At 42.3% G+C, this 17,836-nt stretch overlaps 1 protein-coding gene and 1 long non-coding RNA gene across 4 annotated transcripts; one reads left to right on the plus strand and one right to left on the minus strand.

Annotated features, from left to right (window-relative positions):
* Positions 1–1,839: 1,839 nt before the first annotated feature.
* LOC123112042 (uncharacterized) lies at positions 1,840–11,915 on the minus strand. 3 transcript variants are annotated; one of them, XR_006455044.1, is made up of 6 exons: positions 11,705–11,915; positions 6,131–7,093; positions 5,652–5,723; positions 4,846–4,897; positions 3,086–3,460; positions 2,703–3,009 (listed from the first exon to the last, which is right to left on the minus strand). It is a non-coding gene; the product is annotated as an uncharacterized lncRNA (long non-coding RNA). The 3 variants fall into 3 exon arrangements; XR_006455046.1 differs by lacking the exons at positions 6,131–7,093; positions 11,705–11,915 and adding an exon at positions 1,840–2,686 and having other exon boundaries at positions 2,881–3,009; positions 5,652–6,120; XR_006455045.1 differs by lacking the exon at positions 6,131–7,093 and having other exon boundaries at positions 11,705–11,908.
* LOC123112041 (glutamate receptor 2.8) lies at positions 3,193–11,271 on the plus strand. Its single transcript, XM_044532943.1, has 5 exons — positions 3,193–3,451; positions 5,370–5,467; positions 6,803–7,106; positions 7,628–8,031; positions 10,579–11,271. Exons 1-5 carry the CDS (start codon positions 3,193–3,195, stop codon positions 11,032–11,034), a joined length of 1,521 nt encoding a protein of 506 aa, XP_044388878.1. The 3' UTR covers positions 11,035–11,271.
* Positions 11,916–17,836: the final 5,921 nt, after the last annotated feature.

Below are 17,836 nucleotides of genomic sequence, written 5' to 3' on the forward strand. Positions count from 1 at the left end.
ACTTTGTTATGTAATGTCGAACATGTCAAATTAATGCGAATTTGCCGAATTTTAACCGAATAAGTTGTCCAATTTGCCGAACTTTGCCAAAATACCTTTTTTTCTAAAACATAAACGGCGTCTGGGGGGCGGCCCTGGGATCGGTGGCTGGGAACCCACTCGCCTCCACGCCAATTTTTAGCGCCGGCTCGCTCCCAGGCAGTGATTTACGCGCCCCCTGGGAGCCAACGACTGGAGATGCTCTAAGATGCATATAAATTACGCTCACACAGAGTGAAAATTGACATCTGAGCACGGGCACTTTGTGCCCGTCATTTTTAAGTTAAAAAAAGAATTTATACGGCTTAAAAAATTCTAAAATTTTGTGTACATGCACGTAAGCAGTGCAGTATAGCGGGCCAAAATTTCACCAATGTACGTGCTTGCATGCCAGAGATAAAAAAAGACAAAATACATGCAAATTTAGGGCCAGTTTTATTCAACTTTGAGTCAGAAATTTTGTCTTTTTGTGCAGCGTACAATATAACTTATTTTCAAACGAAATTTAACAGGTACTTGGACCACATGCATGCGTATTCATGTAAAAGAATTCAAATTTTTTCAAATTATTTAAGCACTTGTTTTAGGGGCTTTAAAATATCGTTCTCCACTGCCCCCGACCACCGAAAATCCATTTTACTCACAGAGGCGGTTAAACACAAAACACATTGGTGTTCCCATTACTGCAAGAAAACACTTTCTATCATAATTCATACGTCTGACTGATCCTGTCATTATTCACGAAACGAGCTGCCAACACTATAGGCATCCGAGGGCACATAGAAATGGGGAAAACAAAAGGATCGTGATATCAATGCCTTTTTGAATCATATTCCTACACGATTTTCTTTTGTTTGATTGCATTAAAAAATCTTTCTAAGGGTTTAAGCAAACGCTGAAATTTCTATGAAATATAGTACAAAAGAATCCTTAGAAAAAAAACATGTAGGATTCAATCCTACAAACCAAACAATCATCGTAAGAAAAAAAATCCTGAAGATTCCAAATTTCTATAAAAATCATTTCGTGATTCTCAAACGTCCAGCATAATCATTCAGCTACTTGCAACCACAAAACAAAGGCACATTAACTTGACATTACAACATGAAATGCTTCTTGGGCCAAAGTAGGAGTTATTTATAGAATAAAAATTGGCATGGATTTACAACAGAATTGTCTGCATGGCCATTGACTAACTTATTGCTTTTAGTTTTTGAGAGGAATCGACTAGCTACATTTACACAAGCGCCTAGAATGGTGCATAGTTTTACAAACAAAAGACATACACATACTACACACCCAACTATAAAATCATAGTAGCAGAGTAGGAGGAGCATCTGGCAGTGCCAAATGAGTTCCTTGACTTCTTCCTCATGATCCCACGGTTAACTAATTGAGGAATCTGTCCTGCTCAGTCTTCTTGGGATCTAGTTTTACTTTTACTCAAAACAAATCCCAACTTATTGACATGTGCTAGAAAAGCAAGCTCATAAATTTGTTTTGCTTTTTCAGGAGAAAGTTGCTTTTCAAAAATATTTATCGAAACATGTTCATGTGGGATCTAATTTTGAAGATCTTGTAATTATGAACGCAAAGTGAAAGCAGGTTTTGATTTGGTTGATTGGTTTGAAAGTAATGTGTTTTTGAAATGTCAAGATAGATATACCTTGTGCTGACATCAGCTATTTTCTTTGTATGTGTGCATTTTGCTGAATTGTTAGTACGAGGGGTAGAGAGGTGCATGTCCTTACCGGGCTCCCTTTTTATTAAAAAAACATATAACTACGCACACAACTTTATTATAGTACTTATTATAGTACTCCATAGAAGAGCAGGAGCCTCTGTCACTGCCAAATACGAGTTCCTTGACTTCTTCCTTGCGATCCCATTGGTTAATTGAGGAATCTGTCCAGCTCAGTCCTCTTGGGTTAGGGAATTTCCTTGAATTTGCACAGCCATCACTTTAAAAATACAGGGGTATCTCTTCTTCTACGCCACACAAATAGTCATACTTCTGCACCTTCTTCTACGAAAGGTGACTCAACTTTGCAAGTAGCAGATGGTCGGCCAATATTTTCATTAACAGATAACTTCTCTGATCGCAAAAAAAAAAAGAGACAATTCTCTGTTGGTATCACTTATAATACGCTAATATGATTGTCATTATGTAGTGCACTCAAACTGATACACACCTCCTTGACATCTACTAAAATGTTATTGTATTATGGAGATCAGACAGCTCAAACTGATACACAACCTCTTTGCAAGTTCGTGTCTGACTTTGTTATCATTGGTTTAGAAAATTATAGGTTTCCACTCAACAGCCGTGCTAAATTACAGTAAATTGAAAAGACCAGCAACCCAGCAATATTAACAAACAAGCTGAAGTTCATCTGATAGAAATTTCGCAAAATAAATTTTAGAGAGGCTACGTATGTTCATCACAAAATACACCATATAGTATTTTTTTTCACGAATCACCATATAGGTTTCGGTAATTACGTAGATATAATTCTTTGCACAACAAGACTACCCCGGCAATCCATTCTCTCCTACAAGTAAGCAGTCAAGATAATTCCACAAATTTCCCTTTCTCAAATGTCAACACCGGCATTCTGGCGTAGAGAAATCTGATTGTCACATTCATCTGGTTTTGACATATATATTAAAAGGGGGCAATTGGAATTTATATAAACAGCAAAAATCGTGTCAACAGAATTCAGTTGCTTCAGGAAACAGAGCAAACGTTTGAAAACAATTAGATAACAGCTCCTGTCACTTTCAAGTGATATATTGCAAGATTGAATGGAAGGAGCTACTGGTCAGTTAGTATTTAAGTACCTGGGTAACATGCAGAGAAGGAGTGCTCCACTATTATAGAACTCATCACTGCAGCATGTCCTAAGCTACCTATTAGTATTTAAATTCTTGGCCGGCCGTGCTACGTCATTTGACCTTCGGAAACTACAACTGAAATGAGGTAGAAATTAGTAACATTCTTTCTGCAATAAAATATGCATGGCTCAAGGCATCGAAGAGTAGTCACCTACGCCATCATGCTAAGCTTTTAGCTTGAAGAAACCAACTTTATAAAAGCCACAGTAGGCTTGGATTCTGGGCACAAAATACTTCACAAACCTTGCAGCACCGTCAATGGAGAGAGCATCTCAAATCACCTTCTTCCTGTTACTCATCATCCACTCCGGCATAGCTCAAAATGCTACCACGAGTGGAGCAGATGAGTTCCCCGTTGGAGTGATCCTCAACTTGGAATCATTGCGGGGCAAGATGGCGCGGACCAGCCTTTTGATGGCTCTGGAAGACTTCTATACGGTCCACAGAAACTACAGCCCGAAGGTAGTTCTCCACATCAGGGACTCCAAAAGTAACAGCGTAGAAGCTGCATCAGCAGGTAAAAGTTCTGCAGCCCATATAAAAAATAAAAACTCTTTACTACTCCCTCCATTGCTTACAAATATGCTTTCTCAACTTCATATTGTCTTTGAAGTACAACTTTTTACGCTGTCGTAAAAAAACAACTTCTAAAACTGTTTTTTTTTCATCGAAAGCCCCACCCCCCAGCCCTTTTATTAAACAAGGCAAGCAAAACACAGATTACTGTTCACAGCGCTCGGCTAAACCAAAGTAGCTGAGCTAGAAAAGTTTAAATTCCACCCCAAGCCATACATCAGGCTGGTGGAAAGGGCAAGAACTCTCAACACAGCGAGCAAAGGAACATAACTGACTTTCATCATTCAACTTAGTACAAGCTACAAAACTGCAATATTATGAACACAGTTTTGATAGAATCAACATGGTTATTTACCAATGTACCACTACTAATGGACAAAGTTGGAAGCGTTTGATAGTAACATTTATCAAAAGGATTTAATGGTTTTTACTTAGGAACGAGTGTTTTTTTGGCTATATCTTTACTTTCCACGTGCTCCATATATAATACTTCATCTGTTTAACAATAGACATCCAACTAACAAATGTCCATGGAAAGAACAGTTGTAAATCAAATAAATAAACACTAACAAGGCTAGTTTATTACATTCCTGTTAAACGAAGTACTTTGAGCATATATCTCCTGCTAAAGTTTAGAAACATCAAAAGGACAATGTTTGGCTACTAAACTCTTTACTATTGCCAACAAATATTTACACTTCTTTTCAAGGAAATATTATATGAGTTTTACTCTCAGAAAAGTTAGTGCATACATATTTAATAACCCGATTATGTTTACCTTAGCTTTCCCTTGATGGGTTTGTTGGTCTGAGAAACCTTAACAACAAAAATGATTCCTGCCAGTTGCTACCTGGTTATAATCCGGTTAGCCACCTAATTGTTGTGAAGTGACTGTTCAAATTTCAATACCCAGAGATTATAGATTTACTCATGGTTTCAGATGTATGGTCATCTGTAGTCTGTGAAATTTAATCGTATGACATATTCATTACATAAATTTTCGACAATGCATAGCTAATCTTTGCTGGGCAAGTGCTTTAGCATGCTTTTTATGATAAAGTTCTGTGGAAGCGGTTGCTTGACCTGAGCCACAGTGTTGAAGTCCCTTCGTATCTGGACTGTTCTCTCTGTACTAACAGAGAGATTCACTAATCAACTGTTTCTATTCACAAGAAAAACAGAACATAGCAGATCAGTAGGAAATAGGAAAAAGATTGTAGGATGTGGTCTTAGAAATCGAATGGCGTTATTAGCAATAATCTTTCTACTCGAGGACCCTCTTTTGTCAATGGAAATATGAAGTTTATTTCCAAATGAAAAATCACACAATAATACCTTGAAAAAATCCTCCAGATGGATCAAGGAAATATCCCTATGATTATCTCACCTGAAATGGAAAAAGGAGAGTCAAGCATTCCTTAGAATTGTTATTGTAGTAAAAGAACATTGAATATACTCCATAAAAGGCTTCTAAAAGTTCTGTGATGAAATCAAAGGTAAAATAAGCACTATTTATCAGCGTAACTAGTAATACAGGTTATAAATGTCATATTTCAAAACAACTCAAGTAAACAGACCGAACTGTAATTATATTTTATACTGACAAGTTTAGTTACGTTCATCCATATATTGTGGGTTCAAATTTGTAGTTTCATCTGCAAATCTGTAATAATTTTCAATCCTGTTTTGCACAAGTTTAAGTTAACTAGGACAACAAAAGCATAGCTACAGAGTGCTCTGAACCAACATATATATTTTGTAAATACTATGTCATTTTTTTACTCTCCGATTCTGAATTTATGAAACTTCTCGCAGCAAATATTTGCAATCAAATAAAATTTGATTATGAACCTTTACAGCTCTCGACCTGCTAGAGAATTACAATGTCCAAGCTATCATAGGCCCTCAAACATCTTCACAAGCAGCATTTGTATCGGATCTCGGGAATAAAAGTCAGGTCCCTATCATCTCCTTCACAGCAACAAGCCCATCTCTTTACTCTGGCAGTCTTCCATATTTTATTCGTGCAACATTGAGTGACTCTACACAAGTGAATAGCATTGCCTCCCTAATCAAGGCCTACGGGTGGAGACAGGTGGTGCCAATTTATGAAGAAACTGACTATGGTAGAGGTGTCATACCATATCTCATCGACGCCCTCCAAGAAATTGATGCTCGCGTTCCCTATCGGAGTGTGATCCCTCTGTCGGCATCTAATGAACAAATTACCCAAGAACTCTATAAGTTAATGACAATGCAAACAAGGGTCTTCTTGGTGCATATGTCACCTGATCTGGCTTCGATCCTCTCAATATTTGGATGAACGTAACTAAACTTGATAAGTTAATGACAATTACCCAAGAACTCTATAAGTTAATCAGATGTATTACCCAAGAACCCAATGCAAACAAGTACTACATTTAAGTTTAATGCAACCATGTAAAAGATAATAGCACACAACCCACCCAAATAATGTATTGCAATTGAGAGGAGATTTTGAGCAGGAATTTCAGTGCATTGGGTTCTTTCTTAGATCTAGATGGAATGAGATAGTGAAATAGATTATTTTTTTAAAGTCCTTTCGGATGAAAATGGAAGAATAGTATGCAATAAATCTCACCTGGATAAAGTAAATTAAAAGGAATTTTCTCTTATCCTCGTTTGTTCCTTCCTTTAGATAATACTTGAAAATCCCCTTACAGCAACAAATCCAATTTCGAAGGGACTTCCTCCCCCTGTTGAGAAAACTTTTCTTCTTCCAGTTCTTATTTTCTCCATCCAATTCAGTTTAAAAAAATCCTCAAAATACTTCAATTGGTAGCTACGCGCAAGAAATAGGCCAATTTGGCAGCTTTTTGTTCAATTTCTGATGGAGTAAAATATCATCAGTAAGAGTCAAGGGAATGATCCCCTGGCCCTGGATTTCCATATAAAGGATACGACGAGGATAAATACCCAAATTGAATTCTAATTGGGGCCATATTTCTCCATTGTATAGTGTGTATAACCACCATATCATGCTTCCCTATTGGTCTGGTAACCATTCTTGTAAGTACTATGCTATTGTAGCAAAAAATTGTAACATGCCATCTGTTGCTTGCAACTCATAAGGTAAAATACAATATCAAAGGAATATACACGTCATCTTTACATGATAAGAACACATGGCATAGTTAGGCTCTTCTCAGTTAACCTATTCATATCCTCATGGCATAGTTACAGCTTTCATAACAAAGATTAAGCATCATCATTTTGCTGGTCAGTAAAGTAACTCTGTTTGATGCACTTGCAGAAATACGATATAGCAATTGGAGACATAACAATCTCAGAGAACAGAATGTCTTATGTCGACTTCGCTCTACCGTACACAGAATCAGGAGTGGCAATGGTTGTTCCAGCCAAGAGCAGCAGAACTAACAACACATGGATTTTCGTTGAGCCATTATCACGTGACCTGTGGCTCGGAAGTATCATATTATTTTTCTACACATGGGTTGTTCTCTGGCTATTGGAGTTTCTTGGAAATAACACAAATATCCCGGACGAAGTTCCCAGAAAGCTCGGGATTATGACCTTCTTTTCCCTGTTTGGAGACAGTGAGTATATTTATCAAAATACTTCCGTTCCTTAAAAGAAAATGAACGTTTGCATAGTATCTTACTTGAAGTATCAAGTTGCATGAAGAAACAGTGTTTTAATGTTGGTGCAACAAACAAAGCTACAAAGTTGTAGTGAATAGACATGCTTCTGGTTGCCTGAATGATGCAAGAATGTGAATGTGTAGAGATAGCTTAGAAAATTAGATTCTCCTGCAGTTGGATAGGCCTGGGGTGTACAAAACAAAGCTGAAGTGGCTAGGTTACTTTGTAAGTCATTTCAGTACCTTATTTAACGCAATAGCTTCTGTCGTAGAAATATTGTACTCCCTCTATAAACATAACTAGACTACCAAACAATTTCCACAATCAAAAGAACTTAATAAGCACAATATGTACTTATGTAGAAATTTACATATTAAGTTTCATGACTTTCATCTACATTATGCAGTTATGTGGGTTCCTGCATTTTCCTTTCATATAACAGAAAAACTTATTGAAGTCCATATAAAAAATTTCAGAGGACAGAGTGGAACGCTTACTATCTCGGATAGTTTTGATTGTATGGGTATTTTTCTTCCTTGTATTGTCAGCAAGCTACACCGCGAACTTGGCAACGATGCTTACCATACGACAGCTAAATCCAACTATAACTGATATCCATGAACTCCGTAAAAGTGGGGAGTATGTAGGATGCATTCGTGGTTCCTACGTCGAGAGAATATTGGAACAACTCAATTTCGACGGATCGAAGATCAAGACCTATAATACCTATGATGGATTTTACAGTGCACTCTCAAAGGGAAGCAAAAATGGTGGAATTGCTGCGTTCATTCATGAAGTCCCATACATCAGATTATTTCTTGCAAGGAACTGCAAAGGGTACACTATGGTTCCATTTTATAAAGCAGCGGGTTTTGGATATGTAAGTAACAAACTTTCATCTGTCTGTTTGCACTATGTCTCTGAAGCTGACAGTCATTAAATTTGTTTGAAATACGAATATATCATAGACATTCCTGTACGCATCTCATCACTGCTAGTTTTATTTAAGATGTGACCATTGCTAGCTTTGCATACCTAATTCCTAAGTGAATGAGTAGAGGGGAAATGATACTGAACCAATGCTCACATAATTACCATATGCACTTTTGTGAACATTTGATGTTTACTAATAAAATGGCCGTTAATCACATAACTCTTGTACACTGAATCAACAAAGTGTGCTACTAGCCTATTACTAGTGGTGTCTAGTATTTATTTATTTTTCTTTCAGGAAGTCGCATATGAGCTTGGGTACAGTTGCTACTACCATATCAAGTTGATGTATCTCAAGGTTTTCAAAAAACATGAAAACAATCGTGAATATAGTATTATAGTGCATGCCATAATACATGAACCTGTAAACAATCATCCATAAATATGACCAGGTGTGGCAATAAAGGGAAGAAGAGAGCTAAGTGAATACTATTGCAATTAAAGTGATCAACTCTACATACATATGAACTAAAGGCTACATGTTTTCCAAGGGACATGCTAGTAGGGAAATAGTCAAATTACAAGTTAATATAATCAGAAATCAAACTAAAAAGACTTTGAAGAGATAAATTTGGGGAGACAATTGCAAAATGAATTTAAGAACAAAAACACCCACAAGGAAGCTCAAAATTCAGCTTACATATACAAACAATATTATCCAAATAAAGTCGAGAAAATTCATCATCCCAGTTCATAGAGCGGTCATGTAGGATTTACTACTCCCTCCGTTCCTAAATATAAGTCTTTTTAGACATATCAAATGGACTAGAACATATGGATGCATGTAGACATATTTTAGAGTGTAGATCCACTCATTTTGCTCCATATGTAGTCACTTGTTGGAATCTCTAAAAAGACTTATATTTGGGAACGGAGGGAGTACTATGCAAGATGAAATCCATTATTTGCAACTTGATAAAACTTTGTAGCATTATGGTCAAGATCTACTTCACCATAGCTAACCAAGAATATAAAGTTATAAACACATCAAAAAGCATGGATTCAACTCCAAATACATAATAAATCACAGCATAGCCGTGGTCTCCGCCTAGTTTTGTTCACCACCAACGCCTTCATGCATCACTAAATGCCGGGGCTGGTCAGTGATAGCATGTCATGGGCACACCTGGGCATCATCTACCCCCGCATCTCAACCAGAAAGACAGTGCCAACCATCATAACCAGTTTGGCCTTGTCCTTGTAGCCAGTGAGAACCACCAGATTCCTTGAGAATGTGCGGTGTGGAGTGAGCGAGATAAGAAACCCCCTTTTTTGCATTTCATAAGGAGAGTTAAAGTATGGTGATTGGTGGATCACTTCCAGGACGCATGTGGACAGTACTCAGTAGTATTTTAAGAAAGGGCTTTGGTACCTTCTCATCCTGGTTTCTCAGATGGTGTGGAAGGAGAGGAATAACAAGGTTTCCAATTAACCACAACTTTCTGTTTGTGCTTAGTGTCAACAATCAAGGAAGAGTCCAGAGAATGGTTTATTGTCAGAGTATCCTGCATGGATTGGGTGCTGGACAGTTGGGTAGTTCGAGTTGTGGATCATTTTTTTTAATCTGTTTGTCATTTCAGCAGCTCAATTCATTTTCTTCAGGTCATGCCTTTCTTCCTTTCATTTAATCCAGAAACATAGGCTATCTCAAGCCAGTAACGCATTGACTGTTAATCTCTTCTTAGTGGAAAGACATGTAGTTCTCAAGAAAAAGAGCAATAGAGAAATAAATATGAACTGCTAAAGTCAATATGGCAAATCATGAAGTAATCAACCTCTGGAGTGGCAAATAATGGATTACATTCTATACAGTGGCATACCCTAAAAGACCACTGTATGAATTGACAATGATTGATTTTATCATTGAAATTTGATAATGATTTATGCCACCACAGGTGCTATACTGCTATTACCTAAGTAAGTGGATGGTATCACCACTTGTTAATGGGAAAACAAGATGTGCTTCTATGGGTATTACATAATTCTGGATGCAGTTTGTGCATAAAAAAATAAATATAAAAACACTAATTCTCTTTAAGATACACAAGTACTCAATTCGAAATCGTGTACAACTCACCCATACAAGTGAAAAAATCCTCTTTGTTTATCACATAAATATATAATCTATTATGCATGTTCATTTCTAAGTAGTTTCTTACTTCTTCCCAAGTCAATATGTGCTGCCACATACGTTCATATATATATATTAAGAAGAATTTAAATTTCTTAGCTCTTACCAAGCAATATGCGCTGCCACATAAGTTCATGTATGTGCACCAGAGTTAGTTTCTATAACACTTAGTCTCATGACAATCTGGACTTCTTTGCTACCACATGGGTTCAATTTCATCTTGCGTTAGGCATCACCGTAGCAGGATACGAAGTGTGCTGGAGCTATGATATAAGCTAACAGGACACTCAATTTCTTTAACAGGCATTTCCAAAAGGATCTCCTCTAGTTGGGGACATCTCAAAGGCAATCCTGAGCGTAATAGGAGGAGACACTATTAATCAAATTGAGAAGAAATGGATCGGAATCGGATATCAAAACAACTGCAACAATGCGGGGCGTGCACCTGATCCAGAAAAACTCACACCTGATGGTTTTACAGGACTTTTTATACTTAGTGGAGTTGTTTCAACTTCTTCTCTTCTGATAGCCGTGGTGATTTACTTTTATGAAAAGAAAAACTCAACAACTAAGACGCAACCTGAACCAAAGGGAGATCAGGCAGAAGGAAATGAAAGAGGTAATGAAGCTGGAGAAGAGATGCAAAACATAGGTCTACAACCAAGTGGCCACAGGCACAATGCTTCAGCTGTCTCTTGGGGGTTTAGAAGAAGTTTTGGCACAAGAGTGGCACCTGTTTCAAGTTCAAGTCGTTTCTAGCTCAGCTAGCTGGTATTACATAAAGCAGCCTCCAGCTAAATAAATTTCTAAAATGGTAAAAGTTTGGATTGAAGTAGCTCGACATACAACAGCTAAGTATGTTTATAGTTCATACATAAAGCTCAACTTATCCTAGGCATCCAGTCTGCCAACACTGGTCCCAGTCGGATGATTGTTTGTACTAATTTTCACGTGTAAATCTTGTTTAAGCACACTGCCATACCTATTCAAACCTGGTTGAACAGAACCATCTAGTCAAGTGTTTGCTTCATACGTACAAGGTTACATTCTTTTTCTCGTGAATTTAAGAACTTCACATGTCCCATACAGATTGTCACCTGTCGGCCACTCGGATGGTTTAGGGATTTAGGGGTTTTCGTAGAAAGTGCGGGCATTGTTTCGCACCACTAACAGACATGTTTTCAAATGTATCCCTAAGTCGGCATTCTAACAAACACCTGGCATGCATCGGGACATCTTGTTTTGGTTTCCTCCAGCTAACACTGATGTTTCGCGCGAAGTTGGTATTTTCATAGCATGTGCGCGGCATGAAATAATCACATCATGGAACATCCTTGGAAAACATATCCCAAAATTAGAAAGAGAAGAGGGTTTTTGCGAGGTCTAGACCAAGAGTTCCGGGATTTGCAGAACTGAGCGAGGCTCGTACCTTGTCGCGTTGTCGTCGCACGGGCGCAGCACGGCGCGGGCTCCGGTAACAGCCGGTTGAATCCTCCTGGAGTACGTCGAAAGGGTGGTTGGGTGGTGGAGCAGAGCACAGCCGGAAAGCCGCTGTGATGTCGGCGGCGAAGGCGACCTCCACGCCCGCCACTCGCCGAGCGCGCGCGAACATAAAAAATTGCGGAGACCCTGCGCACGGGATGTGGGGTCACGGCCTTAGGCTGATCATAACGGGGAGTAACTTAGACTAGTGTCATGCATATGACATTAGTCTTTGTTACTATTTTCATAGTGCAAAATAACATATAAATAGTATCATAGATGATTGCATTTATTACATTATAGACTCATTTTGTTTTGGGTTGTGTTATGTTACAGTAACATATTATGTTACTCCAAACACTTCTCTCTTCATTATCTATATGCCACGTAAACAAACTTGTTTTGGAATGCGCTATGTTACTTGCTAAGTTACTCCCACAATGACCAGCCTTAGAGCAACTTCAACAGCTCCTTCGAAAAACTTCCCATAAAACTGGCAGTAAAATTTAGTAAAATTTAGAGAAAGTTGTCTCAAATTACTTTTATCAGTCCAGTAAACATCTCCCCCTAAATCTACTTTTATTTTACTTTTAGTTAGACAAAAATAGATAATGGCGTAGGACCCGCCAGTCAAGTGACACGCATGACGGTCGTTGGTGAGGGCGACGCAAGACGGTGCGGGGCAGCCGGCGCGAGGCGGTGTGGTGGCAAGGTTTCGTCGGGGCGGATAGTAAAGTTTTAGGCGGATCGTCGCAGTCCCCTCCCTCCCCTCCCGCGAGCGCCCCGGGGGGGGCCTAGCTCCGGGCCACGGCCCTCCTCCTCGTACCTCCCTCCCCTCCCCGCCGCCCCGACGTGCTGGTGGGCTAGGCCCAGCCAGCGCGGGCGGCGGCGGGGTGTTCCTCCTTCCCCCGCCCAGGCCGACGGTCGCGAGATCCAATATCGGGTGGCGGCGCGGCGCTTTCCTCGGGGTACGGCGGCGTGGCAGCAGCAGGCGGCGGAGACGCGGGCTGCGGGTGGCGGCGTGAAGGGGCTGAGGCGTGGTGGGCGCGGTGGGCTCCGGCAGTATTGACCCTGTCGGCATGCGTCCAGATCTGGGCCCAGGCGGCGTGGGCTGCGGGCGTCCGCCTCTGCCGTGGCCATGGCTGGTAGGGGCGGAGGCGCAGCGGCGGTGGCAGGTGGACGGGCTACTCGATCGGTTTCCAGGCGTCCCGCCGGCTGGACGGCGACGGCGGCGCGGTTGGACTCCCCAGTGAGCTTCCTTGGGGGCGGGCGATGGTCCTGGTGGGCACTCCTTGCCGGTGGCTGGGGCGCCTTTGTTGGTGGCCTTGCGCGGCTCTGTGTTGGTCGCCGAAGCGGGGCGACATAGGGGTGTGTCCGGGGGAAGGGATTGGGCTGGAGGGATGGGCGGCACTGACGTGCTCGGGCGCCCGTCACCGCACAGGGGTCTGCCGGTCTGGATGCGTCCACTCCCCCACCTCCCCCTTTCCCTGGCCGCGTGCAAGCGGCTGTTGCGTCGGCGATCTTCAAGGCGGGATACATTCTGCGGCTCGTCGGTCTGGTGTGTCCCCTTGGTCCAAAGTTGATCCTTTTGAATGATCTTGGGGGTGTTTGGATGTTGGGTAGCGGCCCTGGCGGTGGGAGGCGCGCCGTCCGTGGACGGAACCTACGTCTCGGGTGTGGGCGGGCAACCATGGCCTCGCGGGGGGCTTGGTTGCAGCCGGTTGACAGAGCAAGGGTATGTTGGAGGGGTGAGAGCACCGGAGTTCATCACTTGCCCAGTCCTTGTACTGGCCGATGACGGCAGCGGCAGCCGTGGTCGTCGTATCCTTCATGAAGGCACCGTGGCGGTGCTCCTACCCCTCGCATGTGACTCCGGGTGAAAACTTGATCTACGGATCGGATGGTGGCGGCTATCCGTGGGCATCCCCTTCTAGGAGGCACTATCTTGGAGTCCCTGCTCTGTCATGACCGTATCCTCCCTCCTCATTTCTTCGTGGAGGTCTCCGTCCTCTTCAAGCGGTTAAATTAGCTTGGTTGGCAGTGGCATTGGAGGACGGTGCTCGACACCTTTGTATCATGTCTTGGGTGTGTGTGTTGCGTGCGGTGGTGGTGTGTGTTGTATCGGTCTGTCCGGATGTTGTGATGATGTTAGCTTTATAATATAAAGCGGGGGAAACCCTTTTTCGGCAAAGCTTTAGGCGGCTTCTAGCCCGCCAAAAATATACGGGAAGATGCAACAACGTATAGGCAGTTTTCTTCGGCCCCGTCTCAAATTCCTCATATTAATAAAATGATTATTATTATGCCCTAGAGGCAATAATAAAATGATTATTATTATATTTCCTTGTTCATGATAATTGTCTATTATTCATGCTATAATTGTGTTATCCGGAAATCGTAATACATGTGTGAATACATAGACCACAACATGTCCCTAGTGAGCCTCTAGTTGACTAGCTCATTGATCAACAGATAGTCATGGTTTCCTGACTATGGACACTGGATGTCATTGATAACCGGATCACATCATTAGGAGAATGATGTGATGGACAAGACCCAATCCTAAGCATAGCACAAGATCGTGTAGTTCGTTTGCTAGAGCTTTTCCAATGTCAAGTATCATTTCCTTAGACCATGAGATCGTGTAACTCCCGGATACCATAGGAGTGCTTTGGGTGTACCAAACGTCACAACATAACTGGGTGACTATAAAGGTATACTAAAGGTATCCCCGAAAGTATCTCTTGGGTTGACACGGATCGAGACTAGGATTTGTCACTCCGTATGACGGAGAGGTATCTCTGGGCCCACTCGGTAATGCATCATCATAATGAGCTCAATGTGACCAAGTGGTTGGTCACGGGATCATGCATTACGGTACGAGTAAAGTGACTTGCCGGTAACGAGATTGAACGAGGTATTGGGATACCGACGATCGAATCTCGGGCAAGTAACGTACCGATTGACAAAGGGAATTGTATACGGGATTACTTGAATCCTCGACATCGTGGTTCATTCGATGAGATCATCGTGGAACATGTGGGAGCCAACATGGGTGTCCAGATCCCTATTATGGTTATTGGTCAGAGAGCTGTCTCGGTCATGTCTGCGTGATTCCCGAACCCGTAGGGTCTACACACTTAAGGTTCGGTGACGCTAGGGTTGTAGAGATATTAGTATGCGGTAACCCGAAAGTTGTTCGGAGTCCCAGATGAGATCCCGGATGTCATGAGGAGTTCCGGAATGGTCCGGAGGTAAAGATTTGTATATAGGAAGTCCAGTTTCGGCCACCAGCAAAGTTTCGGGGGTCACCGGTATTGTACCGGGACCACCAGAAGGGTCCCGGGGTCCACCGGGTGGGGCCACCTATCCCGGAGGGCCCCATGGGCTGAAGTGGGAAGGGAACCAGCCCCTGGTGGGCTGGTGCGCCCCCCTTGGGCCTCCCCCTGCGCCTAGGGTTGGAAACCCTGGGGGTGGGGGGCGCCCCACCTGACTTGGGGGGCAAGTTCCCCCCTTTGCCTCCCCCCTTGAGATTGGATCTCTAAGGGGCCGACGCCCCCCCAGGGCCCCTATATAAAGAGGGGGAGGGAGGGCTGCGCACCCAATCCCCTGGCGCCCCCCTCTCCCCCCGTAACACCTCTCCCTCTCGCTGAGCTTGGCGAAGCCCTGCCGAGATCCCCGCTACTTCCACCACCACGCCGTCATGCTGCTGGATCTCCATCAACCTCTCCTTCCCCCTTGCTGGATCAAGAACGAGGAGACGTCTATCCCAACCGTACGTGTGTTGAACGCGGAGATGCCGTCCATTCGGCGCTAGGATCATCGGTGATTTGGATCACGACGAGTACGACTCCATCAACCCCGTTCTCTTGAATGCTTCCGCTCGCGATCTACAAGGGTATGTAGATGCACTCCTCTCTCTCGTTGCTAGATGACTCCATAGATTGATCTTGGTGAAGCGTAGAAAAACTTTATTTTCTGCAACGATCCCCAACAGTGGCATCATGAGCCAAGTTTATGTGTAGTTTCTATGCACGAGTAGAACACAATTTTGTTGTGGGCGTAGATGTTGTCAATTTACTTGCCACTACTATCTTATCTTGTTTCGGCGGCATCGTGGGATGAAGCGGCCCGGACCGACCTTACACGTACGCTTACGTGAGACATGTTCCACCGACTAACATGCACTAGTTGCATAAGGTGGCTAGCGGGTGTCTGTCTCTCCCACTTTAGTAGGATCGCATTCGATGAAAAGGGTCCTTATGATGGGTAAATAGAAATTGGCATATCACATTGTGGTTTTGACGTAGGTAAGAAACGTTCTTGCTAGAACCCTATTGCAGCCACGTAAAAACATGCAACAACAATTAGAGGACGTCTAACTTGTTTTTGCAGCATATGCCTTGTGATGTGATATGGCCAAAAGGATGTGATGAACGATATATATGTGATGTATGAGATTGATCATGTTCTTGTAATAGGAATCACGACTTGCATGTCGATGAGTATGACAACCGGCAGGAGCCATAGGAGTTGTCTTAATTATTGTATGACCTGCGTGTCATTGAATAAACGCCATGTAATTACTTTACTTTATTGCTAAACCGTTAGCCATAGTAGTAGAAGTAATCGTTGGCGTGACAACTTCATGAAGACACGATGATGGAGATCATGGTGTCATGCCGGTGACGATGATGATCATGGCGCCCCGAAGATGGAGATCAAAAGGAGCAAAATGATATTGGCCATATCATGTCACTATTTGATTGCATGTGATGTTTATCATGTTTTTGCATCTTATTTGCTTAGAACGACGGTAGTAAATACGATGATCCCTCATAATAATTTCAAGAAAATGTTCCCCCTAACTGTGCGCCATTGCGAAAGTTCATTGTTTCGAAGCACCACGTGATGATCGGGTGTGATAGATTCTAGCGTCCACATACCATGGGTGTAAGACAGATTTACACATGCAAAACACTTAGGTTGACTTGACGAGCCTAGCATGTACAAACATGGCCTCGGAACACAAGAGACCGAAAGGTCGAACATGAGTCGTATAGAAGATACGATCAACATGAAGATGTTCACCGATGATGACTAGTCCGTCTCACGTGATGATCGGACACGGTCTAGTTGACTCGGATCATGGATCACTTAGATGACTAGAGGGATGTCTATCTGAGTGGGAGTTCATTAAATAATTTGATTAGATGAACTTAATTATCATGAACTTAGTCTAAAAACTTTTGCAATATGTCTTGTAGATCAAATGGCCCACGCTAATGTTGCCCTCAACTTCAACGCGTTCCTAGAGAAAACCAAGCTGAAAGACGATGGAAGCAACTACACGGACTGGGTCCGGAACTTGAGGATCATCCTCATAGCTACCAAAAGAGCATATGTCCTATATGCACCGCTAGGTGAAGCACCCGTTTTCCCCGCAACTCAAGACGTTATGAACGCCTGGCAGTCGCGTGTTGATGACTATTCCCTCGTTCAGTGCAGCATGCTTTACAGCTTAGAACCGGGGCTCCAAAAGCGTTTTGAGCAACAAGGAGCATATGAGATGTTTGAAGAGCTGAAAATGGTTTTCCAAGCTCATGCCCGGGTCGAGAGATATGAAGTCTCCGACAAGTTCTATAGTTGTAAGATGGAGGAAAATAGTTCTGTCAGTGAGCACATACTCAAAATGTCTGGGTTGCACAACCGCTTGTCCCAGCTGGACATTAACCTCCCGGATGAGGCGGTCATTGACAGAATCCTTCAGTCGCTCCCACCTAGCTACAAGAGCTTTGTGATGAACTACAATATGCAAGGGATGGTGAAAACTATTCCTGAGGTATTTTCAATCTGAAATCAACAGAGGTAGAAATCAAAAAGGAATATCAAGTGTTGATGGTCAATAAAACCACTAATTTCAAGAAAGGCAAGGGTAAGAAGAACTTCAAGAAGGACGGTAAGGGAGTTGCCGCATCCGGTAAGCTAGTTGCCGGGAAGAAGCCAAAGCATGGACCCAAACATGAGACTGAGTGCTTTTATTGCAAGGGAAGCGGACACTGGAAGCGGAACTGCCCCA

This window comes from Triticum aestivum, chromosome 5B (assembly GCF_018294505.1).
Source record: "Triticum aestivum cultivar Chinese Spring chromosome 5B, IWGSC CS RefSeq v2.1, whole genome shotgun sequence".
Classification (NCBI taxonomy): Eukaryota; Viridiplantae; Streptophyta; class Magnoliopsida; order Poales; family Poaceae; genus Triticum; species Triticum aestivum.